Source organism: Phyllostomus hastatus, unplaced genomic scaffold, assembly GCF_019186645.2.
Source record: "Phyllostomus hastatus isolate PE091 unplaced genomic scaffold, TTU_PhHast_1.1 phas_scaffold_78, whole genome shotgun sequence".
In the NCBI taxonomy this organism is placed as follows: Eukaryota; Metazoa; Chordata; class Mammalia; order Chiroptera; family Phyllostomidae; genus Phyllostomus; species Phyllostomus hastatus.
Window position 1 is genome coordinate 44,965,815 of NW_025334041.1, and position 25,801 is coordinate 44,991,615.

The 25,801-nt window shown below is 37.5% G+C and overlaps 1 protein-coding gene across 5 annotated transcripts in view; it reads right to left on the minus strand.

Annotated features, from left to right (window-relative positions):
• Positions 1-5: 5 nt before the first annotated feature.
• The window catches only part of NAPEPLD (N-acyl phosphatidylethanolamine phospholipase D), a 63,046-nt gene continuing 37,250 nt past the window's right edge, over positions 6-25,801 (minus strand). For all 5 annotated transcript variants that reach the window (XM_045827440.1, XM_045827441.1, XM_045827445.1 and 2 more), the window contains 3 exons: positions 13,913-14,559; positions 9,759-9,873; positions 6-3,248 (listed from right to left, as the gene is read on the minus strand). In XM_045827440.1, coding sequence (XP_045683396.1) covers positions 3,126-3,248; positions 9,759-9,873; positions 13,913-14,559 — 885 coding nt within the window. In that variant the 3' untranslated portion in view covers positions 6-3,125. The remainder of the gene's footprint in view (positions 3,249-9,758; positions 9,874-13,912; positions 14,560-25,801) is intronic.

Consider the following 25,801-nt stretch of genomic DNA (forward strand, 5'->3'; position numbering starts at 1 on the left):
TTGTGTTCTTCTTGATAGTACTTTATTTTCATCCATATTTTACTTGACTAAAATTACAATATATGAAAATTTCTCAACTTAATAGAATTTTTGATCCATAAGCTACTAATAACAATTTATTGATATATTTGAATTCAGCCAGATTTTAATATTCAAATTCATAATCACTACCATGCCTAGTATTAATCAAAATGCAAGCAGAAGCTTCCCTACTCATATATTTAAGGCAAAGCTTTAAGAGTAATGTAAATTTCCTTTGTAAATACATGGACTTCCATAGGAAGTCACAAGTCCTCAAACAGAAAAATGCGTATTCTCAACAGTTATCCTGATACAGAAATCAAACTTGGAAAAAATATTTTTACAATAGAAAAAGGATTCACTATTGAGATGAAAACATGTAAATTCCTAATTGGCTACAGCAGTGATGTACTTATGATGGCTAAGAATAATACTTTTGTCAGTTGTACAAACATAACTCACTGAAAGATACATTTCCTTATAATAATTTTTTAAATCTGCCTTATTTAATGAAAATATGTAGTAAGAATGCACACGTTAAAAACCAAGCTTTGGTTTCCATGCTTTAGCAGCATTGGGTTCTAAAATTGTCTTTTCTTTTTCTGTATTACTAGTTTGAATAAATAATCATATATCCTGAAAATCAGAGAATTGAAGCTGAAATGTCAAAATGCTAGAGAAAAAGAGGGGGTCGTTTTTAACTACACAGAAAGAATTACATGATGAAAATGCACAACCAGTCTTGATCTCTGTAGGTTATGGCACATCTTGGCTTTTATTAGGTGGAATTTCTCATATTGGGTGATTCTAACTTCTTGGGCAATGAGGAATATCAATGTTCCTCAGTTTCCAAAGGAGAAAGGGACACTTCTATTAAATCCCACATGTTGGTATGATGCCAGACAATCAAAGAGGAAAATGAAATTGACTTGGGGGATAAGAGATTAAAAGGTATTATGAAGTACATTAGACTGAATGTAGAGAAGAGAATGGATTTGTCTTATTTTTCCATTTTTTTCATTTTGCACATAAACCCTTCAGAATATAAATGAAAAATAAAATGGGAAGAATCACTCAACACAGTGAGATTCTACAAGGAGAGACAAAGGTCAGTGTACTTCACATAGTGATAAAACATCAAAGTAGAAAGAACGTAAATAGTAATTAAAAATGAAAGTTTATGAGGTGGCGTAGAAAAATGAGACAGGCCCAGTTAAGTGGAACTAGAACATAATAAAGTGCTTAGAGACCATCAATCAGATGGTATGTGTGAATACAAAAACAATGGTAAGGCCATTCACGATTGTTTAGAAGAAATAAAAAAGATGTATTTGGCTTGCTTATAGAACAGAGGTAAGAGATGAATTTTCAGTTCAGTGTTCAAGAGCAAGGAAGGTGATCACAAGAACATTAGCTAGTATTAGGGCAACATGCCCCGAAGCAAATCCACCATAACACTAACACCCTGATTCACATCTGCTGGCTACTCGGAAGTAAAAAAGTAGGTGCTTGTTCAGAGTTTTTCTGAAGGTCTATTTTATCTTATGGGGAGACTTTTTGTGCTTTACATTATATATACAAACACTGCATACACATTTACCCTTGACTGATTTGCATCTTAGTAGATGAAAATGCTAAATTTTGATTAAGATAATTTGTTTTGGCTCTCCAAATTTTACAAAATGAGTCAGATAAAATTGTTAGTCCTCAGTTTTTAGTGCCCTAATACATATGCTTACATCCATAACAGGAACAATACATTATCAAGAGAATTAACCTATTTTCAGCTTCCAGATCTACCTATCTGGACTAGGTAGTGATATCTTAAATCATTTTATCCTTTATATTTTCAAAGTGTTTTTTTCTTTAAATCACTTTGTTATTTATTCACATTTTTTGGAGGTAGGTCAAAATTCTCCTCTTGTTGCACATGAGGAAACTGAGGCACGGTGATTACAGGTGACTTGTGTTGGGGTACACAGAAAAATCCATGGTGGAATTAAGTGGCTAGCATGTATCATGCATATATGTGTGTGTGTGTGTATATATATATGCGCGCGCACTGTAGCCCTTGCTGGGTAGCATTTGGTATAAAAACCCTATTTTGATTGTTATGAAAAAAGTTCATTTCATGTGACTATGAACTAGAAAGAATGTGTCCAAATGTATCTAATGAGCTGTCTTCACTTAGGATGGTTCAGAGTAATTGACTACAGAGCCCTTACAGGACTAAAGCTCAGCTCACTCGGGTGCGCTCACTCACTTTCATCATTAGTATTCCATACTGGCTTGATAAAAGTAGAATTGTGCTTAGGGGGGGTCATTTAATATAAAAATATATCTGAAGCATGTAAAACAAAATATAAGTTTTATTGATATATTTGGAGTTAGAGCTAAGAAATCAGGAAAAAACTGAGTGTACGGAAAGAATAAAATTTAATTCAAACTGCATGGCACATTAACATTTAAGGTCTGTATTTATCCTTGTAAGATATTACACTTCCTTGCAGCTATATTGTGCTTAGCAGTCTGACATTTAGATTAAAAATAGAAACTTTCATATAACTTAACCCAACCTCTATGTTTTTATGCTTAAAAAATATATAGCATTTAATATTTGGCATGGAAACTAATCTTAGAAGAGCAAGTGCCATAGCATGTGAGAATTAATTTTATCATTGCTCCAATGCGAATGTAAGAAATATGTTTATGTGAGCAGTCCTCTGAAAAAAATTTAGGTATGTAGACAGGCTTGACTAACCTTATAGAAGGCTCTTAAGAATAGAAGTAGGTATTTAAAATTAGTTTTTCATAACCTCAGAAAATTCTACCACTAAAGTATAATGCTTTAGTTAAAAAAAAATCCCATTAATTGCTTACACACTGAGACAAAATTTAAAATCAGTATTAGCCCATTCATTATTTAAATGATCCATAACTGAACTCTTTGTTCATATGGACTGGCAATTGTAGCAGTAAAGTTATTACACAAAACAGAAACTTGCAGAAATTTCCAAATGTAAAAAATCATAAACATGAATATCTTAGTCTTTTCAAACTTATATCAAATGTATGTCATTACAAGCTCCTGTGCTCTATTTATTTTAAGTTTCATCATCACTATGTAGGTATCTTGATTCTCCATGCTTCAAGACAAAAAAATCTTCTGTTGTAAGCCCAGATCTTTCTAGAGCCTCATTCAGTTTCACTGGAGGCTCTAAGTAATGCTGGCAAAGGGCAGAGAAAGAGAAAAAAATGGACAAAGATTACCATACATGTATTTCTGGGATATTTCAAATAAGAAGTCAAACTAAAATAACATGCTTACTTAAAATAATGCCCTTTCTTTTCACAGAAGCATTAGCAAATGAGTTGATCACATTTTCTAATACAATGGAGTCATTAACTGTTAAGTCAATAGAAACATCATACCAATCTATCCAAATTCCATCTATGTCAAATCTGGTGCAAATCTTAGACCAAGCATCATTAGATTGCATGAAATCTGGTAACTATTTCATGTAGTGAACTACATGAAATTCCATTCAGGCAATGGAACCAATGCCTAAGATAGTAGCAGAGAATGAAACATGACCAATATTTTTTAATATTGAAACTTACATTATAAGTGTGTTATGTGCATAAGCAAATGCTAGAGAAATATTTTTGGCTGGAGAAGGGTTGTATCCTCAAACCCCTGGCCACACATTGATACTATAGTCTACAGAGGGGAAGAGGGACAGGGATAAGACAGGTGAATGTCCCTAGTCCCCTTTGTCTCCTCACCTTTTCAAAGCTTAGAGAAGAAGACAGCACACTTGCAGGATGTTTTAACCTATCAACTATTTTTTCAAATAAACTGAAACCACTTAAAATGTGTTATTCTAACTACTGATTTAAAAGGGATAAAAAGAAATCATCTCACCAGCTATTTCCCTCTTGACCTAAATCTTTACATTGTATAACTGCAATTTTTTCCTTTTACTTCAAACAGGTTTTCCCAATTTTCAATTTAAAAGCTGCATAATGTGGAAGTAGAAAGCAGGAATAAAAGTAAAAAAAGTTAGATTGGTGTCTCATCTAATGACCAGGGGTAAGTGTGCCTTCGCCCTTAATGCAACAAGCACCTTTTGAGCACCATAGAGTAGCCAGGCCAGGGAATAAAACAGAGACCCTTGCCTTCCTGGAGCTTACAGTCTAGTAGAGACAAATAAATGAATAAATAACAAAATATTATCTGAATGGTAGATGAATTCTAGGGACAAAATGTGGGTAAGTGTGGGAGGTAAAAATACAACAGTCTAAGTAGTTCTCTTTGAGGAGCAGCAGATGGCAGTGGAGTAGAATTTATCTTGCACCACCTCACAGAATCAAGCTGAAAATAAAAATAAGAGGGGAACATCCACCCAAACTGAAGACTACCTGAAAAGGAGATACTTAACCAAGGATGGGCAGAAACCACCTCAAGACCAGCATTAAGGGCAGGGAAGCAAAAGGGGCTGGCACCACTTTCATAGGCAGTGGGCCAAAGCTGCCAGACAGCTTCCCCCAGAGAGCAGTGAGGCCTGGACCTCTGACTGGGCTCCCAAGCATAGAGGGCCAGTGCTGGGATCACCCACCCACACAGCATCCAGCAGTGAAAGGCTGTAGGCTTCGTGCCCCTGGAGAAAGACAAAGCCCACTTAAGACACAGCCACCTTTTTTCTATTCCTTACTCTTAGTGTTTCTCTCCCCTCCATCCTCATAATTATTTTTCTTTTCTTTGGTCTTAATCATATTCTTATTTTTCTTATATTCTGTTTCTCTTTCTACTTTGTTATTCTTTACTCTTTTATTGTTGATTTTGCTGTTGGATGGATTTTTTGTTTGTTTTGCTTGTGTGGGTTTTGTTTTCTGTGTTGTATTGCTTTGTTCTGTCAGCACATTCAAGATGTGGTAGGGGTTGAGTCTCTCAGCCAGCCACAGAGGAGAACCCACCAATGTATGGGCCAACAACAGTCAAGACCCAAATACAACAGGAGAGCCCACATAAACTGCACAAGGGCATTCCTAAAGCACCCCATTGTCACCACTGGACAGCTCTTCCAGACAAAAAATCAAAAAGGAAATGGTGACCTTAGTTCAGGAGATAAGGAGACTGCACCACTGAGTTCCACATGACTCCTACCACATACTGCCACCCCACGAAGACAGCAAGTCAAACCAAATCTATCTAATTCATAGAAACAAAAAGAGTTAAAACGGGGAGACAAACACAACCTCAAATGAAAGAAAAGGAGGAATCCCCAGAAAAACAGCTAATTGAAACCAAGGCAAGCAATTTATCAGACACAGAGTTCAAAGTAATGGTTATAAGGATGTTCAAGGAACTTAGTAAGAACTACATCAACATGAAAAGTGACATAGAAACCTCAAATAAGAACCTGTTGGAAATGAAGAATGCAGTATCAGAAATAAAGAATACGCTACGAGGAATGAAAAGCAGGCTAGAGGAAACAGGATCGAATCAGCAATTTAGAAGCAATCTGACAAAATAGACTTCAAAATACAGGCCATAAAAAGACAATGTCACTACATAGTACAAAAGAGGATATAACCCTTATAGATGCCCAAGATAAAGAAAATCTTGGTGGACTTGAAGAGATCAACAGCAATATAGTCACTGCAGGGGATTTTAACACCCCATTGTCACCACTGGACAGCTCTTCCAGACAAAAAATCAAAAAGGAAATGGTAACCTTAAATGACACACTATATCAAATGGATTTAATTGATATTTACAGAACATTTTCTCCAAAAGCATCAGAATGCACATTCTTTTCAAGTACATATCGATTATTCTCAAAGATAAACCACATGGTTGGACACAAAAGAAGTCAAATTCAAGAAAATTGAAATCATATCAAGCATTTTCTCAGATCATAATGGCATGAAACTAGACAACCTCAGTAAAAATATTCAAAATCATTCAAATACATGGAGACTAAATAGGATGTTATTAAAAAATGAATGGATCATCAATGAGATCATGAAAGAAATCAAAAAGTATCTAAAAACAAAAGAAAATGAACATACAGCAACCCATAACCTATGGGATACAGTGAAAACAGTCCTGAGAGGGAATTTATAGCATCCCAGGCCTACCTCAAGAAGACAGAAAGATCTCAAATAAACAATCTAACCCTATAACACTTAAAAGAACTAAAAAAAAAATTCCAAAGGGAATAGAAGGAAAGAAATAATCAAGATCAGAGGAGAAATAAATGACATAGAGCTTCAAAAAAAAACCAATTCAAAAGCTCAATGAACCAGGAGCTAGTTTTTTGAGAAGATAAACAAAATTAATGAACCTTTAACCAGACTCATCAAGAAAAAAAGAGGAACCAAATAAAATCAGAAATGAAAAGGGAGAAATAACGGATACCACAGAAATAGAAAGGGTTGTGAAAAAATACTATGAACAACTATATGCCAAGAAGTTGGACAACCTGGGCAAAATGGATAAATTTCTAGAATAATACAATCTCCCAAGACTGAATCAGGAAGAAAGGGAACACCTGACTAGACTGACAACAACTAATGAAATTGAAGCAATAATAAAAAAACACCCAGGAAACAAATGTCATGAACCAAACAGTTTCACAGGCGAATTTTACCACTCAAAGAAAAACACCTATCCTTCTCAAACTATTCCGGAAAATCCAAGAGAAGGCTCCCAAGCTGTTTATACAAGGCCAGTATTTTTCTAATTACAAAACCAGGTAAAGACACAACAAAGAAAGAAAACTATAGGCCAATATCGCTGATGAACATTGAGGCTAAAATCCTCAACAAAATACCAGCAAACCAGATCCAGCAATATATTAAAAAGATCATTTACCATGATTAAGTGGGACTTGTCCCTGGGATGCAAGGTTGGTATAACATTCATAAAACAACAAATGTGACACATCACATAAACAAAATGAAAGGTAAAAACCACATGATCGTATCAATAGATGCAGAAAAAGCTTTTGCTAAAATCCAGCACTATTTGTGATAAAAACTCTCAGCAAAGTGGGAACAGAGGGAATGCACTTGAACACAATAAAGGCCATATACAAAATACCTACAGCCAACTTCATACTCAGTGGGCAAAACTAAAAGCATCCCCTCAAAGATCAGGGTAAGAACAAGGATGTCCGCTTTCACCACTCTTACTCAACATAGTACCAATCATAGTACTTGAAAGACCTAGCCACAGTGCTGAGACAAGAAAAGGCATCCAAATTGGAAAGGAGGAAGTAAAACTCTCATTATTTGCAGATGACATAATATTGTACATAGAAACCCTATAGACTCTACCAAAAAGCTACTAGCCCCGATAAATGAATTTGGCAAAGTAGCAGGGTACAAAATCAATACTCAGGAATCAACGGCATTTCTATACACTAATAATGAACTTTCAGAAAGAGAAACTAAGAAAACAATTCCATGAACTATTGTAAAAAGAAGAAATGAGGTACCTAGGAATAAATTTAACCAAGGAGGTACAGGAAGATCTGTATTTGGAAAACTATAGGGCACTGATGATAGAAACTGAGGACAATACAAATAGTGGAAGAATATACTGTGTTCATGGATTGGAAGAATTAACATCATTAATAGGCTTTGTACGCAAGTGTGAGATCTGTGGCTTTGATTCTTGAGCATTATGGGAAGCTACTAGGTAGTTCTGGCAGAGAAGTGTCATGATCTGACTCAAGGTATAAAGGTCACCGACCTCTGCAGTGTTGAGAACAAACTGTAGGGCAATGTGGTAGCAATGATGGTGGTGAGAAGTGGTCACAGTCTGATTATAATCTGAAGGTTGAGCTGACTGCATGTGGGGAAAAACTGGATGGACAATATGAAAGGCAAGTCAAGGTTTTAGAAGAAGGGATTTGTCATTTACTGAGGATGTAAGAGAAACAAATTAGAGGGGAAATCGGGAAGTTTGGTTTTGGACTTAGGTTTTGGTACCAATGTTAAGGCAGTTGGAAATATAAATGTGGATTATAGTAGGGGGGAAACCTGAGCTACAGGTACAATGGATAGATGGTATTTAAAGCCATACGACAGATAAAATCCCCAAGGGAGTAACCAGCTAGAGAGGAGGTCCATGGACTGAGTCCTAAGGCACTCACTGTTTAAAGGGCGTGTAAATAAGGAACTAGCAGAGACTAAGAAGCAACAGCTAGTGATGTACTAGAAAAACCAGGCAAGTTTTCTGTGGCTTAAAATGCACAGGTTTTCTTCTCTGCCCCACCCCCTTAACTTCTAGGTTTATGGCTATATTAGGAGGGTCAGGGATACCTTTCCACTGAGTGTTGAATAACAGGTTTTAAGTATACATTGGTTACCCACAATTCCTACAGATAATCACTTATTGCCAATAGGAAACTACTTTTAGTCTTTTTATGCATATAGGAGATTGGTAATATATCACCAATAAACTAAAACTTTAAATGATAGCCTAGATCAAGAAATTACCCTTGCAAAATTTTAATTTGAGATTTCAAAATAATGAAATTCTTTCCCACTAAAAAACAATTTGTTTTATTAAATTATTTTCCCCTATGCTCTACAAGTCTTAGCCAACAATACACTTACACAATCACCCGACACTAATAATTTATTTGATAAGCTACAATTTTGGTAATAAGCTGCAGTGTGGTTTTTGATGCTAAAATATGAGAGTTTCTTCATAGGTCAATTCTTGGCTGTTTTAACTGTAAAGAAAATAGGCACAGGAGAAGGCAAAAAAGCCTTCTGAGTGATGGAAAGCTATTATCTCATAGTACAAGCAAGGGAGATAAAAATACCCCATAGCCCTAGGAACAAACAACTATGTATAAAGCAAGATAGCAGATTAGAGATAAATAAGAGTTAAGTAGTGGAAGCAGAAGCTCCCAGCCTCAAGACAATAAGAGACAGGCAACCATAAGTGTCCTTTAAGGGGATATGTTTTATGCCCTACTGCAACAGAAGACAGTCAAAATAAAGACCCTGGTCATTTGAAAAGTTAACATGTTTAGTAATGCCTAAAATTCATTTCCCCCAAAACTGAGTTGTTTTAATACATCACCTAGGAAATTCACTCATCATTTCCCAGATAAATTAGATGCTGTTATATGTATAATTTCAAACTGTTGCTGAGGTAAGGATGTCCTTAACCTGTAAGCAGCTAGTATAATTACTTACATGTAAATCATTTTAAAGTGCTTACAAATCAGGCAAAATATCCTCCCTGAAAATTGCCATCTACTTTATAATTGAACAGACTTGTGATTATAAGGTTTATACAACTCATGTCAAACTGTGAACAAATTCGCCTGGCTGGCGTAGCTCAGTGGATTGAGCGCGGGCTGTGAACCAAAGTGTCACAGGTTCGATTCCCAGTCAGGGTGCATGCCTAGGTTGCAGGCCATGACCCCCAGTGACCGCACATTGATGTCTATCTCTCTCCCCCCCCCACCCTTCCCTCTCTAAAATAAATAAATAAAATCTTAAAAAAAAAAAAGAACAACATGCAATGAGGGGTTTTTTTCACACTATATTGTTTTACTAATTCAAGATTTACCACTTCATGGGATGACTATGAATCAAACAGGTTCTGATTCCAGTTTGATCTCTGAACACACTGCTGGATATAGTGATGTCTGAATCCATCATAGGTCAAAAACAGAACCAGTTACTTTTATCACAATCAAACTCACCTCATTTGCTAAGGCAAAAGTTCCCCAGTGAATGGCCACAGATTTCTTTGTTCGAACATCAGTGTGAATCCTTACAGCTTCTTCTGGGTCTACATGCTGGTATTTCATAAACCACCTGATGAAACACAGAAACTTATTAATTCAAACCTTTTAAATATATTGAGTTGGTCAAAAAGTTGATTTAGTTTTTTCTGTACGATGGCTCTAGTGGTGCTTAGTTGACTTTAACTTCATTCAAAACAATTTTGTTAGATTCTATTGTGACAGCTGTCATATCAGCATGCATTTTTTAAAAAACTGATCAATACTAGTTAATTTTTGTGCATCCATTTTAATATTGAAGATGGAAGAAAACAGACATTTTCAGCATATTATGCTTTATTATTTCAAGAAAGGTAAAAATGCAACTGAAGCACAAAAAAAGATTTCTGCAGTGTATGGAGAAGGTGCTGTGACTGACCGGAGGTCTCAGAAGTGGTTTACGAAATTTCTTGGTACTATTGACATTTTGGCCAAATAATTCTTTGCTTGTGGGGCTGTCTGATGTATTGGAAGGTGTGTAGCAGCACCCTTGGACTCTCTACCCACTAGAAGCCAATAATGGAAGACAGCCAACATACTCAAAACATCCAAATCAATAGTTATTGGTGAAAATGAAAAACGTATCTTTTATTTTACAGAAGAAACTAAATGGACTTTTTGGCCAGCCCATTATAATGACTGCTTCATCTAATCAACCTTTTAAGATTCTGCACAGGAATAAATCATAGTACGCAAAACCATCCCTCTTGAACCTACTTTTCTTCTAGAAAAAATTAAGCAAAAATATTTCATGTACCAACTGCTATACAATAGATAAGTCACAAGCAAAACTCCCCTTTAAATAGTAAGATTTTGTGTTATGTATATTTTGATTTTTCTGATGATTTACCATATTTTGCTGTGTATAATGAGCACTTATTTGCCCAAATTTTTTGAGGAAAAAATAAAGGTGTGTGTTATACATGAGTAATACTAATTCCATATCTATATAAATGTTTTTAATTCTTTTATTTATGCTTATGTGTTAAAGTGTAACTCTAGAAAGCAATATCTGTATGCAAAGTAATACCCTGGAATATGATAATCGGTTTTGTTTCTAAATATTAATTAATTAATTAAAAAATTAAAATGAAAGATTTTTCCCCCTGCAAGTCTGGGCCAAAAATGTGGGTGGTTATTGTACATGGCAAAAACAGGTATTCTGAAGGTATGTCTTACTGTTACTTTAAAAAGCTGGTATTTACACTTCTGGTATGGATCAAAACAATGGGTAAAGAATCAGAAACTAAAACTCTAATTGAAAAGAACCAGAATAACATGCTGAAACAAATTGTTTTAAAACTTGCTAAAGCAAAAAGCCAACAAAAATTAGTCTATAATATTTAAAGATCAGGAACAAAAATACTCAATACCATTCAAGGATTTTATTTAAACAGCATACAACTGAACAGTGAGGTGTTTGGTTGGGCTAGAAGAGGCGGTTCATGAGGGGAACTAATTAGTAGAAACACTGAAAGGCTGCCTAATGCCTTGGAAAGAACAGGGACACTTTCAGGAGAAAGAAATACTATTTCTCATACAAAGAGAAAGTATACTATCTACAAGCAAGTCCTTTGCTTTCCCAGCCAATAGTTTTGTTTTGTTTAAGATTTTATTTATTTATGTTTAGAGAGATGAGGAGGGAGGGGGAAAGAAAGAGAGAAACATCAATTGGTTGCCTCTCACACCCCCCCCAACTGGGGACCTGGCCTGGAACCCAGGCATGTGGCCTGACTGGGACTCGAACCAGCGACCTTTCAGTTCGCAGGCCAGCACTCAATCCACTGAGCCACACCAGCCAGGGCTCCCAACCATCAGTTCAGAAGAGAAAAACATTGTCTTTGTATTGTTTACATCCCAGGTCTGCTACTGCCGACTACTGCTGCAGTCAAGACTAATGGATATGGACTCAGCACAGGTGCTCCTGCACCTTACAGAACACATCATGGAAAAGCTCCTCCATCTGTAACAGCTACAGGATTCTTATTTATGGCAGGTGTTGCCAAGCCCTGCGGGAGCCTAGAAACAGAAACACTGTGTTCTGGGCAGCAGATAAGAGAGACACTGTTCTCTATAGCTCCTGACACAGAATGCAGTTTATTGGTGTTTCTTTTTACTTTTTAAAAACCCTTTCTGCAAATCAAAGGGATAGACATACTCCTTTCTACCTTCAGGTGTATCTGAAAAACCTAAAATGTTTACTGTAGTATAAAATTAAACTAAAGACTTACAACTGACTTGGACAGAATAATTCCCAAAGTAGGGATGACATTCCTATTATTGAAAGTCATTTGTGGTATAATCATCTCAAATTTATAGTTATTTCTAAAACTGTTAATACTAAGCAGAAATTACACAATAGAGGCTACTACAATTTAAATCTCTTAGGGCAAATAATGTCCTCCCCATCCTTTTACCATCCCAACAAGACAGCTGCAATACAAGCAGAAAGGAGAAACTGCATAAGGTGAATTTGTGTAGTTCAATGTACACATTACATCATCACCTATATATGAAAAGTTTTTATTTTGCTACATATGAAAACTTAACTTGTACGATTACAAAAGAGACATTCTAATATATTAAGAATATACTGAATAAAGATCAACACCACATGAAACTGATTTATGAATATCTTAATTGATGTTTTGAGAGGTTCCATTAGAATTCAGAATTAGAATTAAGTGGAAAAGTAAAATTCAAGAATTATTATTTAGAATAATATTTTAAAATAAGGTTAAAATACCCAGCCCTTTAAAGAAACTAGAAAAAAATAAATGAGAGAAATAGGCATTAATAAAGGCAGTGAAGAAATGGTTTAGTGAACCTATAAAGTTAATTCAGTAAGTAAAACAGAGCACATGCTTGGTTTGTGGGCCTGGTCCCCAGTTAGGGCACATGGGAGAGGCAACCGATCGATATTTCTCTTTCACATCAATGTTTCTCTCCCCCTCTTTCTCCCTACTCCCCTTCTCTCTAAATAAATAAATAAAGTCTTTAAAAATAATTAGTAAAACAAAACCAGATGGAAACCAATGATCAGGTTTGCTCAAATCATATTAGCATCCTTTTGCTTGCAGGATTGCCTAAATAAAATGTCATTATACAAACAATTCTGTATGTATCTATCCGTGCATGCACTTCAGAAAATAAAACTTGCCCCTGGCTGGCGTAGCTCAGTGGATTGAGCACAGGCTGCAAACCAAAGTGTCGCAGGTTCGATTCCCAGTCAGGGTACATGCCTGGGTTGCAGGCCATGACCCCCAGCGACCGCACATTGATGTGTGTCTCTCTCTCTCCCTCCCTTCCCTCTCTAAAAATAAATAAAATCTTTAAAAAAAAAGAAAACTTTATTTATTTATTATTTATTTATTTATTTATTTAAAATCCTCACCTGAGGATACGTTATTGATTTTAGAAAGAGAGCGAGAGAGAGACAAACATCTATGTGAGAAACATCGATCGGCTGTCTCCCATACATGCCCCAAGGATCAAATGCACAATGTGGGTAGGTGCCCTGACCAGGGATGAAACCCGAAATCTTTTGGTGTACAGGACAATACTACAACCAACTGAGACACCTAGCCAGGGCAAGACATTTTTTACATTAACTCTTACAATGCAATAATGCCATTACCAGATTAAAATCAGTGATAACTGAAATAAGACCATCGTGAGGGACTACAGGCCTATTCCCTATTCCTGGCTTTCTTCTGGTCTACACGAGAATTCTGGAGCAAAAGTAGTTACAGAAGGAGAGAATCCTCCCAGGAGAAATGAAGAACAAGAGTTAGGTTTGATACTGGCTGACCAGTTTAACTTGAGTCAAAATGATATGTGAACTTATGGACTAGATATATAAATTCTTTTTTCTTGGTAATATAATTTCTGATTTTAAAAAATTAATATAACTAAGATTAAAAGTTATAATTGAAACTGACCCACCAACCCCCAATGTATAACAAAATCCACCATTAAGATCACAAATTTTACAGTATCACAAAATCATGACTATTTTACATTAACTTTTTATGGAATAGAAGTAGGAATGTTGTCTTTGGAAGTCCACACACCTTGGTTCATATGCTCCAATGGGAATAGCTGCCAGGTCAAAAGGTCCAAATCTTTTTCCTATCTCTTCAAATGCAGGGCAATAACCAGTGTCTCCTGCAAAAAAAAATCGATTCCAAGGGCCCAACACAGACCAACTGCCCCACAGAACCTTGTTGTCATCCAATAGAGTCCTTTTACACCAGTGCTGGGAAGGTGTAAAGACAAAGGTGACCTTATCATGTCCAGGGACACAATTCTCCTTCCACCAGTCCAACTCGATCACATTCTCACAGCCACATTTTTGCATCCAGTCGAGAAGACCCAATGGCACAAACCACCTCAACTCATTACCAAATCGCTCATTCAAAGCAATGACAGAATTGTAGTCCAAGTGGTCATAGTGGTTGTGACTGATAAGGACCGCGTCTATCCGGGGGAGTTCACTTATAGTGCACGGAGGATGCCGAAAACGCTTTGGACCCATGTACTGCAACGGCGAAGCACGAGAGCTAAAGATGGGGTCCGTGAGAAATATGAGCCCATCCATTTCCACCATTACCGTTGCATGTCCCAGCCATGTGACTCTTAAGCCAGCTTCACTCACTCCAGCTGCTTCAGGGTCGTTAATGAAATATGGCCTAAGCACTGGGAGTTCTTTATCAAGTTCCTATGTGTATAAAAAAAGAAAAGTAACCATTAGAAAAAATGAAAAGGTATTATGTCATTACAGAAGGTATTTGACATAAATTAGAGAGAAGAGCTATTGGGAGAGAACTGAAGTCATTCAATAAATTTGCTATTTTTGCTTTTCTCTTGAAAATACATACTTCTTTCTGAATCTGCCTCATTATTCATGACAATATAGTAATGTAAGATAAGACCCTCTTAGCCCCAAATGCAATAGACAAATGGAAAATTAAATTTAAAACTTGGAGCACTGTTGAATATACTGAATGTTTTCCAAGGCTCTCTTCTGTAAGTACTACTAGTAGACTACCCTAGCTGCAGTCACTTGGCTGTTGCCATTTCAGCTGGCTGGTGCATTTACTTGAAAACTGCCTCAGGCACAGGTCAGTCCTTGAAAACAGTAAGGAAAGCTTACAATCATTTGTTAAAATCGAGGATCTCAGGTATGAATCTGGCTTTCTGAGTACACAGAATCCAAAGGAGAGCACTGTGATGATTCCTGGAAAGATCAAAACCATAGATGGTTCTCCTCATTCTTTCTTGTAAGGTTTCTACCATTGATCAAGCCAAAGCACAAAACATGGACCCTGCCTGGGAAAAGCTGATCACTTTTGGAGGTAAACAGATGTAAAACAATAACTACAACAAATGTGACATGTTATTCCTTTGGTTGTTCTACATTTTTTCCTTGGATTAAGCTAGACCAAGAAGCAGCTGTGTTTTGGGGTGACAGTGCTCAATGTTGTAAAACTGCTTTTATGAATTGTGCTTTGGTATCATGCTATAGGGCTGCATTGAGGTCTCTGATGAAACGGCCTCATGAAACCTGGCTAGGTACCACCTTCACCTCAACCTTCCCACTCACCCCAAAAACATGCCCCTTAATTCTCAGTAACAGGAAAAGCTCTTCTCCAGAGCAACTGGAGTCATGCATTGGGCTGTCCCTGGACAAACTCTTCAGTATGTGCTTCCCCTTTCACTTTGACAAGGACGTTCAGAGTAAAAGCTGAAGCTGCAGCTTCAGCAATATTCAGGCCATGATCGAACATATTTCTATACTAACTTTATTCTTGACTTTATTTTTCTATCCCCCATAATCTATTTGCTCTTATATGTTCATCTGTTTTTTACTGCTATGTGTATTTTTATAAGTTGCTGCTAATCAATTCTGAAAAGGATTTGGTGGTGGATAACTAAGCTAAATAAAAGCCATGCTATAGCCTAATGGGAAGGAAGGAAGAGCCCTCTTGCTAAAGGCTTTATACACACAGTGACTCGTGTGAGTTCCTGAAGAATGATGAGAAGTTCATGATGCAGAAAAAAAGGAAGAAGGGCATCTCAGGTAGAGAAAGTGACCAAGCAAAGGAATAGAGCCAAATGGAACTGGCATTTTGGGGGGAAGGGACAAACTAAATCCATTAAGGATCAGAATACATTAAGAGCCCTGAAAGCCATACTTTACCCAGAAACAATGAGAAAGAATTTTAAAAAATACAAAAAGACATGGCCCAATTTCTGTTAAGAGAAAACACTGTCAGAGTGAAAATGATAACCTTTGAGTGTCACAATAACTGCGTTGAGACTAAGACCTGAACAAAGGAGACAGCAATGAGCAGAGACAAGAGAGGACAGGTGGGGGATTGCAGGAAAAGGCAACTAGAGAAGTCACCAGATGGTCTGAGTGGGAAAAGGGCCTGGACAGGAGAAGTAGCAGAAGTGGAGGATGACAAACATTTCTCTTAGCCATCCTAAGTCTTACTTTCCTCATCTGAACATGGGTATAACAATTATATCTAAACTTCACTGCTGTGGGGACTGAATTACAAGTGGCTAACACTCTGTAAGCACCCTCCAACCATTCCAAAAAAAGAAGAAAACCCAACTCTGCAACAACCAATCAAGCACCAAATCCATGGATCTTCCATTTTCCCTGTTTTCTTTTTGAGAGTTACTAACCTACTTAAGATCCTAAGTAACCTCTAGACACTTTCAAGTCCTCCTGATTGCAACTGTCTTCTTCTCAACTCAATCCATTCACAAGAGCCACCTCAAAAGCAGTCTACTTATGGTATGACTCTCCTGCTTGAGAAAACACATCTCACCTCAGCCTACCAGTAAGCCTGTCTGGACTGCCCCAACCCCCTTTCCAGCTGTTTCACTCACCTCTGCAAGTGCTTTGTGTCCCACCTACACTGGAACTGCTCTCTGTTCCCAGACTGAGCTTGAGAATCCTGCACAATAGTGATCCCATTACTCATCCCTGTGAGTCCTTAACCAAATGCATACTCTTCATAAGACCATCCCTGTGTGTTCACTGCTAGAAGCAATCACCCCCACCTCTCAACTTCCATGCCACTTTGCTCATGCATCAGCTATGAAAATTCTGTCCCATACCCTGGTTAAATGTAAAAAGGATGTATTTTGTGTCTTATTCAACTCAGAATCACTCACAGTGCCAGTTCAATGATGATATATATGTGCTTAATAAAATTAGTTAGATGAATGAGTGAGTGAATGAATGAATGAATGTAAACTGATTTTTCAAATCAGTTATCAAAGTTAGTAATCAGGTTTAGTGAACAATAATAAGTGCCATATGGTATACTTAAAAAGAATAAGGAGGAAAGAGTCAATGAGTATAAATTGAGTACCTGCCATATATTAGGCTTCATATTAGGCACCTAATAATGATGATGAATTATCTAAAACAGGGTAAGTAGGTTTACAGTTGTAAGTATACAAAACACAGAGTTTATTCTTTTATTATTATTTATGATTGTACTATTTTCCATACAAAGAACTGCAAATGTACTTTTGCCCCACCCTGTATATCAGGCACTTTAGTGTAACATAAAATAAAATTACATTAACAGTAGCTATCATTTACAGACTGCTTACATGCTATAACATACTAACTGCTTCATAAAAAATTTTTAGTTTAGCCCTGGCCAGGTAGCTCAGTTAGAGCATTGTCCCAATATGCCAAGGCTACAGATTTAATCCCTGGTTGGAACACTGGTATTTCTCTCTCTCTCAATCAATAAAAAAAGAAAGCTGCCTCAGACCAGTTTTAAAAAAAGAAAACAAAAAAATATTTTAGCTTAATACCAACTACAATACTGGAGGTAGGTATATTAACTATGTCCACTTTACAGGTGAGAAAACAAAAAATTAGAGAAGTCACAACATTCACACGAGGTAACCCAGCAGCTAGCTTCCACACATACTGTTTCTCATCATTATACTACTCTGAAATATTATCTCATCTAATACATTTTTGTTTTTTAAGTAACAACCTGGGGGTCACATCAGGGAGAATAGGACACAATGAATTTCTGAAGATGATGGATATGTTCATTATCTTGATTGTGGTGATCATTTCATGGGTATATACTTATGTCAAAACTCATTAAATTGTACTTTTTGAATATGTGGAGCTAGTATTATGTTAATAAAACTATAAAAAATGTTTGCCCTGATGCGTGTGGCCCAGTGAGTTGGGTATCCTCCTGCAAAGTTGGGTATCCTCCTGGTGCAATTTTTGGTCAGGGCACCTGCCTGGATTGCGGGTCCATACAGGTTGGGGCACTTATAAGAGGCAGCCTATTGATGTTTCACTCCCTCTCTTTCTCCCTCCCTTCCCCTCTCTCAAAAAATAAAATCTTTGAAAAATAAATAAAAGCCATTTGAAGTTCAGTATCTGGTATTATATGTGGACTGTGGAGAGGAAACAAAACCTTTAATAGAGTACCTCTGGCAGCCCCAACTTGTTCTCCAAACAAAGTACTAACAGATAAAATGCTGAAAGAACACAGTCACAAAGGACCATATATTGTATGATCCTATTTTTACAAAATATCAGGAATAGGCAAAATCGTAGAGACAGAAAATAGACTAGCAACTTCAGGGGCTAGAGAAGAGCAGGAGAATTGGACGGTGATGACTAAAGACATGGGTTTCTTTCTAGGGTAATGAAAATATATTAGATTGTGGCAATGGTTGCACAACTCTAAGCATCCTAAAAAACACCAAACTGCATACTTCTATAGTAGATGAATTATATCTCAACAAAGCTGTTGTTGAAAAAAGGCAAATACTGACATCTGAATTAAACAATCACACTTTTCTCATGTTCCTTTTTCATACTAAGCCCATCACAAAAGAGCAGCTTATTTTAAAGAATTTGACCTCTAGCTACTATCCCATAAAACTCAATAGTCTACTACTGAGATTCCAAAAGAAAAAAATTTTTTTACTTGATCATCAGAGTTTGAAAAAGTACAGAATGGGGGTTGGGAAATTTATATTTATTTGAAGAAACCAAGCACTCACTTGGCATTTTCTTGACTGATCTAGATCTTTCTTGGTTGGTCTTCCTTTTTTAAAGCAGCAAATGAGAAAATTTCTAGGCCCAGAAAAATATTCTAAAATATTAATAAAATGCATTTGTTAATATTTTACTTATCTTGGGGAAAGGGGAAAATCCTAACATTTATTCAACCACTAATCTTTGCCAGGTGCTTTAGGTGCATTATGTCATCTAACCCTGTGAAGCAGATGTTACTGGCATTTTACAGATAACAAGACCAAGCCAAAGCGGGGTGAGTCACTAAGAACTTCACCAAGGTCAAACATCAAATAAGTGTCCCATTAGGAGTGAAATCAAGGTCTTTCTGACTCTAAAGACACTCTCTTTTCATTAAACCGTAACTCTTTCCATGGCATAAATGATATTAACTTTAAATCAATGAAATCCATATTCCTGGTAATATTAAGAGTATGAGTTTGTTTGCCTGAATGAGACAGAAGACAAAAATTTGATGCAAATCTGTTAAAATCATGGTTTCTAAAAAAATCACTTTTAAAAAGACTTGAGGTTAATCCTTTTTTTTCCCAACTGAAAGTATATTTTTACTGTCCTAGGAAATTTTAGTGGTCCACCGCCTTAACCACTTGGCCACCTTGGCCACAACACAGGAAACTTTAATATCTACACTTCACAACTGAAATTTAAATTAAATTTTTTTCCTTTTCAGCCCTGGCTGGCGTAGCTCAGTGGATAGCGAACCAAAGTGTTCCAGGTTTGATTCCCAGTCAGGGTACATGCCTGGATTGCACGTCATGACCCCCAGCAACCGCACATTGATGTTTCTTTTTCTCTCTCTCCCTCCCTTCCCTCTGTAAAAATAAATAGATAAAAATCTTTAAAAAATTTTTTTTAAATTTTTCCTTTTCATATTTATTTCAACAACATGAAAAGAGATTGATCTCTTACTTTCAATTGAATTAAGATGCTGTTTTTTATCTTTATTGTTTATTCTATTACAGTTGTCCCATTTTCCTCTTTTGCCCTCCTCTAACCAGCCAACCCCTCTAGCCTATAGTCAATCCCCTCTCCATTGTCCAATGAGTCATTCATACATGTGCTTTGACTAGTCCCTTCCCCCTCCTTCCACCAATATCCCCCTCCCTCTGACGCTACCTCCCCCACCCCGGCAGCTATCAGTCTGTTCCATGTTTCCATGTCTCTGGTTCTATTTTCCCTGTTAGTTTATTTTGTTCATTAAATTCCAGTTATCACTGAGGTCATATGGTATTTGTCTTTCCCAGACTGGTTATTTCACCTTAGCATAATAGTCTCCAGTTCTATCCATGCTGTCACACAAGGTAGGATTTCATCCTTTCTGCTATGCAGTATTCCACTGTACAAGAACCACAGTTTTTTGATTCATTCACCTACTAATGGGCACTTGAGCTGTTTCTAGCACTTGGCTATTGTAAATAGCATTGCTATGCATATAAAAGTGCATAGGTTCTTTTGAATTGGTGTTTCAGGATTCTTAGGGTATATGCCCAGCAGTGGTATTGTTGGTAAAAAGGCAGTTACATTTTTAATTTTTTAGGAAATTCCAAACTGTTTTCCACAGTGGCTGCATCAGTCTGCATTCCTACCAACAGTGCATAAGCGTCCCCCTTTTCTGCACATCCTCACCAGCACTTGTTGTTTTATTAATTTAAAAATGATAGATACTCTGACAGGTATAAGGTAATATCTCATTGCCATTTTAATTTGTATTTCTCTGATGGTTATTAGAGACGTTGAGCATTTTTTCATATGTCTATTGGTCCTCTGTATGTCCTCCTTAGGGAACTGTCTGTTCAGGATCTTTGCCCATTTTTTAATTGGGTTGTCTTCCTGGTTTTGAGTCATATGAGTTCTTTATAATGTTTTACATTTTTGATATACTATCTGTATTCATGGTATAACATCCATCAAAATTGCTTAATATTTTTAATTCATCTTTGATTAGAAGAGAAAAATGCCCTTCATAAAATATTTGGAAAATAATAAAGTACCTCAGAATAAACTTAACCAAGGAGGTAAAAGACCTGAACTTGGAAAACTAGAGAACACTGAAGAAAGAAATTAAGCAAGATATAAATAAATGGAAGACAATACTATGCTCATGGAATGGAAGAATTACCAACATTAAAATGTCCATACTACCCAAAGAAATCTATAGATTCAATGCAATCTGTACTAAAATACTAAAGATACATTTCACAGATTTAGAACAAATATTTCAAAAATTTATACAGAACCAAAAAAGAACCCAAATAGCCTAGTAGTCTCAAGATAGAAGAACAAAGTAGAAGGAATCACAATACCTAGTATCAAACTCTATTACAAAGCCACTGTAATCAAAACAATCTGATACTGGCATAAGAATAGACACATAGATCAATGGAACAGAATAGAAAGTCCAGAAATAAACCCAGGTCTCTGTGGTGAACTGATATTCAACGAAGGGAGCAGAAGCATAAAAATGGAGTAAAAATAGCCTCTTCAACAAATAGTGTTGAGAGAACTGGAATGGTACATGCAAAAAAATGAAACTAGACCACTAACTTATACCATATAACAGAATAAACTCAAAATGCATAAAAGACTTAAACATAGGTTGTCAAATCATAAAAGTCCTAGAGGAGAACATAGGCAGTGAAATTTCAGATATCCCATGCACCAATATTTTTGCCAATATATCCTCTAGGGCACAGGTGGCAAACACAAGGCCTGCAAGTCAAATACGGCCCTCCACCTTATTTTATCAGGCCCAGAACCTTGTTTCTACCTGGCGGGCAATGCCGAGCTCTCACTAACTGTTGAGTACTTAACATTTATCAGTCCTAAAATTACATTCAGCTCTTTGAAGGCAACCACAAGGTTGATGTGGCCCCCAGTGAAAATGCGTTTGACACCCTTGTTCTAGGGCAAGGGAAAGAATAAATAAATGGGACTACATCAAACTATAAAGCTTCTCCACAGCTAAAGAAAACATCATCAAAATGAAAAGGGAACCAACTATATGGGAAAACGTATTTGCCAATGGTATATCAGACAAGGGTTTGATCTTCCAAATGTATGAAGAACTCATATGACTCAACACCAAGAAGACAATCCAATTAAAAAATGGGCAAAGGACCTGAACAGACACTTCTCCAAGGAGGGCATAAAGAGGGCCCAGAGACATATGAAAAGATGCTCAACATCATTAGCCATCAGAGAGATACAAATTAAAACCACAATAAGATACCACTTCACACCTGTCAGAATGGCCATCATAAACAAAGCAACAAACAACAAGTGCTGAGGAGGTTGTGGAGAAAAGGAAACCCTCGTGCACTGTTGGTGGGAATGCAGACTGGTGCAGCCACTATGGAAAACAGTATGAAATTCCCTCAAAAATTTAAAATGGAACTGCCTTATGACCCAGTGATTCCACTGCTCAGATTATCCCCTAAGAATCCTGAAACACCAATTCAAAAGAACCTATGCACACCTATGTTCACAGCAGCCTTATTTACAAGAGCCAAATGCTGGAAACAGCCTAGTGCCCATCAGTTAATAAGTGGGTCAAAAAACTATGGTACATTACACAATGGGACACTACGCAGCAGAAAGAAAAGAAGGAAATCCTAACCTTCGCAACAGCATGGATGAAACTGGAGAGCATTGTACTAAGTGAAATAAGCCAGGCAGTGAAAGACAAATACCATATGATCTCACCTATTAGTAGAACCTAATGTACAAAACAAACAGGCAAGCAAAACAGAATCAGAGGCATGGAAACAAGGAACAGACTGACAGTAACCAGACGGGAAGGGGGAGAAGGATAAGGGGGGAGAGAAGGGGAAGGGTCTAGTCAAGAAACATGTATAAATGACTCATGGACATGGACAACAGGGTGGAGATTGACTGTGGAGCAGGGGGTGGGCAGGGCAGGGGAGAGCAATGGGGCAATAATTGGAACAGTTGTAATAAAACAATAAAAACAAAAAAATTGGAAAAATATAGAAAAATATAAAGAAAAGGAATCATCCTTTATATCAATATATAGAAAATGTAACTACTGTTAACATTATGCTATCTTTATCCACAGTTCCATTTTTTAAGTATGGTTAAGATCATTTGGTATTCTTATTTTCTGTTCTTTTTTTAAAATTCCATATTGTAACATTTTCACCCATCACTTAAAACTATGGAGCACGACAAAAGGGAGGAAGATGGCGTCAGGGTAGGAGGGAAGAGATTCCACTTCTCCCCACACACAGGAGAAAATCCTAGCTGATCTACCACCAATTTACAGAGTAAAAAAGCAAACAACCAACAGTACCTCAGCATATATGAAAATAAGAGACCAAAAATTGTAGCGGAACCAAAAAAACAGATGGTAAGGAGGGAGCGTGTTTCGGGACAATAAAGTCCCAGGGACCAGTGCAGGGTCCAGGGTGGCTGCAGCCCCAGGCCAGGTGTCCCCTGCCAGCTTTACCACAGAATCATCAGGAGAGAGCCAGAGCAACTGCTCCCTCCCCAGGCAAACAAGGTCAGAGCAGCACTGAGAGAAACCTGATTGATAGCAAATACACAGGGGCTGTGAGCACCTGAGGAGTCTGTGGACACCAGCAGAGTTAAGAATCGCGCAGTGATGGTCCAGACCCCTATAGTCCCTGGTCTAGCTGGAGAATTGGGCTGTGGGAGAGGCCAGGCCACTATATGGAGCAGCAGGCTTGAGTAAGAGGAATTTCTCAAAAAGAAAAAGTGAAAAGACAGACACTGTTTGGGGAATTGTCCTACAGCAACCGCTCCGGTCTCCCTGCCACCCAGCTGGGCAGTGATCCAGAGGTTGCGCGGAAGGTTGTGCAGAAGACCCTGCGCACCCCCATAGCACTGGGAAGGGTGAGGCAGCCTGGCCCAGTGAGTGCATGAGTGTACCGCCACACCCCAGCCCAGAGCGGTAACCAGGGGAAAGGCCTGGATCCCATACCCAAGGCGCAGGGGAGAGGTGCCAGGGTAGCAAGAGTGTGCTCCGCTGACTGAGTGCAGATCAGGAAGGAAGAAAAGCCATACCAATCGCCCCTCAGCCTGCTACAGCCAGCCAAGACCAGAAAAACCGGTCTGGCCACTTTGAAACCAAGAGGCTTTTAAATTTTATTCTATTTTTATTTTTTAAATTATTTTTATTTTTTATTTTTATTATTTTTTCTCTTTCAATTCCTTTTTCCTTCCTACGACCCAGTGATTTTTTTCTTTCAATTCCTTTTCCCTTCCTTTCTTTCTTTCCAATTTTATCTCTCTTTCCTTCCTTCATCTGCCTTTCATTTTTTTAAATACCTACAAGTGAGACAGAAAAAAAAAAACACCCTGGAACTGTGAAAAGACCAGAGTTGGACCCAAAGAAGGGGCATCACAACAGCTGCAACACTGAAACAAATTTCACTCTGCTATTACAGAGAAACTGCAAGTTATTGCATATTTGTATTATTATTTTTTTTCCAATATTCTTACATCTTTTATTTTAATAGTACTTTTGTCTTTCTCTTCTTTCTGTATAGTCTTCTTTGCTTGGCGGGTTATACTGTATCATTTGACAGGTTTCCCCTGCTCTCTCTTTCATACTGTATTGCTAATTTACTGTACTTCACGTCACTTGTGTTCCTTTAGCACACTACTCAAGGTCACTTGTGTTCCTTTAGCACGACTACTCAAGGTCCGACACTCTAGGTGTTACCTAGATCACATAGATTCTGTCATATGATTGTTGCTCTAATATTATTGTAAATAATAGCTGTTCCATACTTCACAACACCCCTCCCAGATCTTAGCCCACTTCACGGTTTCGTGAACTCTATTACTGTAGTGGTTAACTCTATCCTCTCACACACTACACCTCTTTACTATCCTGTACTCTCACCTTGCCTCAGAATCTGACCTCCCACAACCTCACTGCTTTCTAGATCCAACTCACAATCCTTCCTTCCCCAACAAGAGTCTTATCTTCTTTCCATCCTTTCTAAAAATCAGCCACTTGGGTGGAAGATTACAGTTAACACTGTACACAGCCAAAGGATCTCCTATCTCTTCTCTACTGGCTGCTACTGTAAATATCATAGAATACTCTCTTGCTGTCTTAAACCATTTTGCCTTCCCCCTCCAACTGATCACAAAAAAGAGTAGGTAGAAGCGGAGAACACCAGGATACCCACTGGAAGAGGAAACCCAACAACAAAGGAACCACCAACAGATAACAACAGAAGAAGGTGAAGGAGTTAGTGGAAACCACACAAACCTCAATCCAGGATCTATCTGGAAATACAACTAGGTAGTGGAGACACTACCCAGTACAAACAACTGAACAAGAGCAAGAAAGAATCCTCAAAACCTTGTACACACAGGAGAACCAGCTTCAACACAACCTGTCCACACCAGCACAACAAAATACAGGAGGTGGTGGACAGAGTGACCCTCAATTAACCAGCTAGTGGGAAGGACCCACCAAAGAAAAACCCAACAACAATCAAAACCCAAAGACAAACACAAAGCCAACTTAAACGACAGCCCAAGACCAGTGAGTTCGAGAGATCAAGGAGACTGCACCACTGAATCGCACAGGTATTCTACCACAGAAGTTCACACCAGAAACCCAGGGAGCCAGAACAGATCAATGTAACTGAGGCTAACAAGAAGAGTCTCACAAACAATGGGAAGACAAAGAAACAATCCCCAAATGAAAGGAAAGGAGGAAGACTCAGAAAGGATGCTAAATGAAACAGAGGAAACTCAACTATCAGATATTGAGTTCAAAGCAATCATTATCAGGAAGCTCAATGAGCTCACAATGAGCCACCAGAAACTACAGGGAAGCTACAATGAACTCACTGCA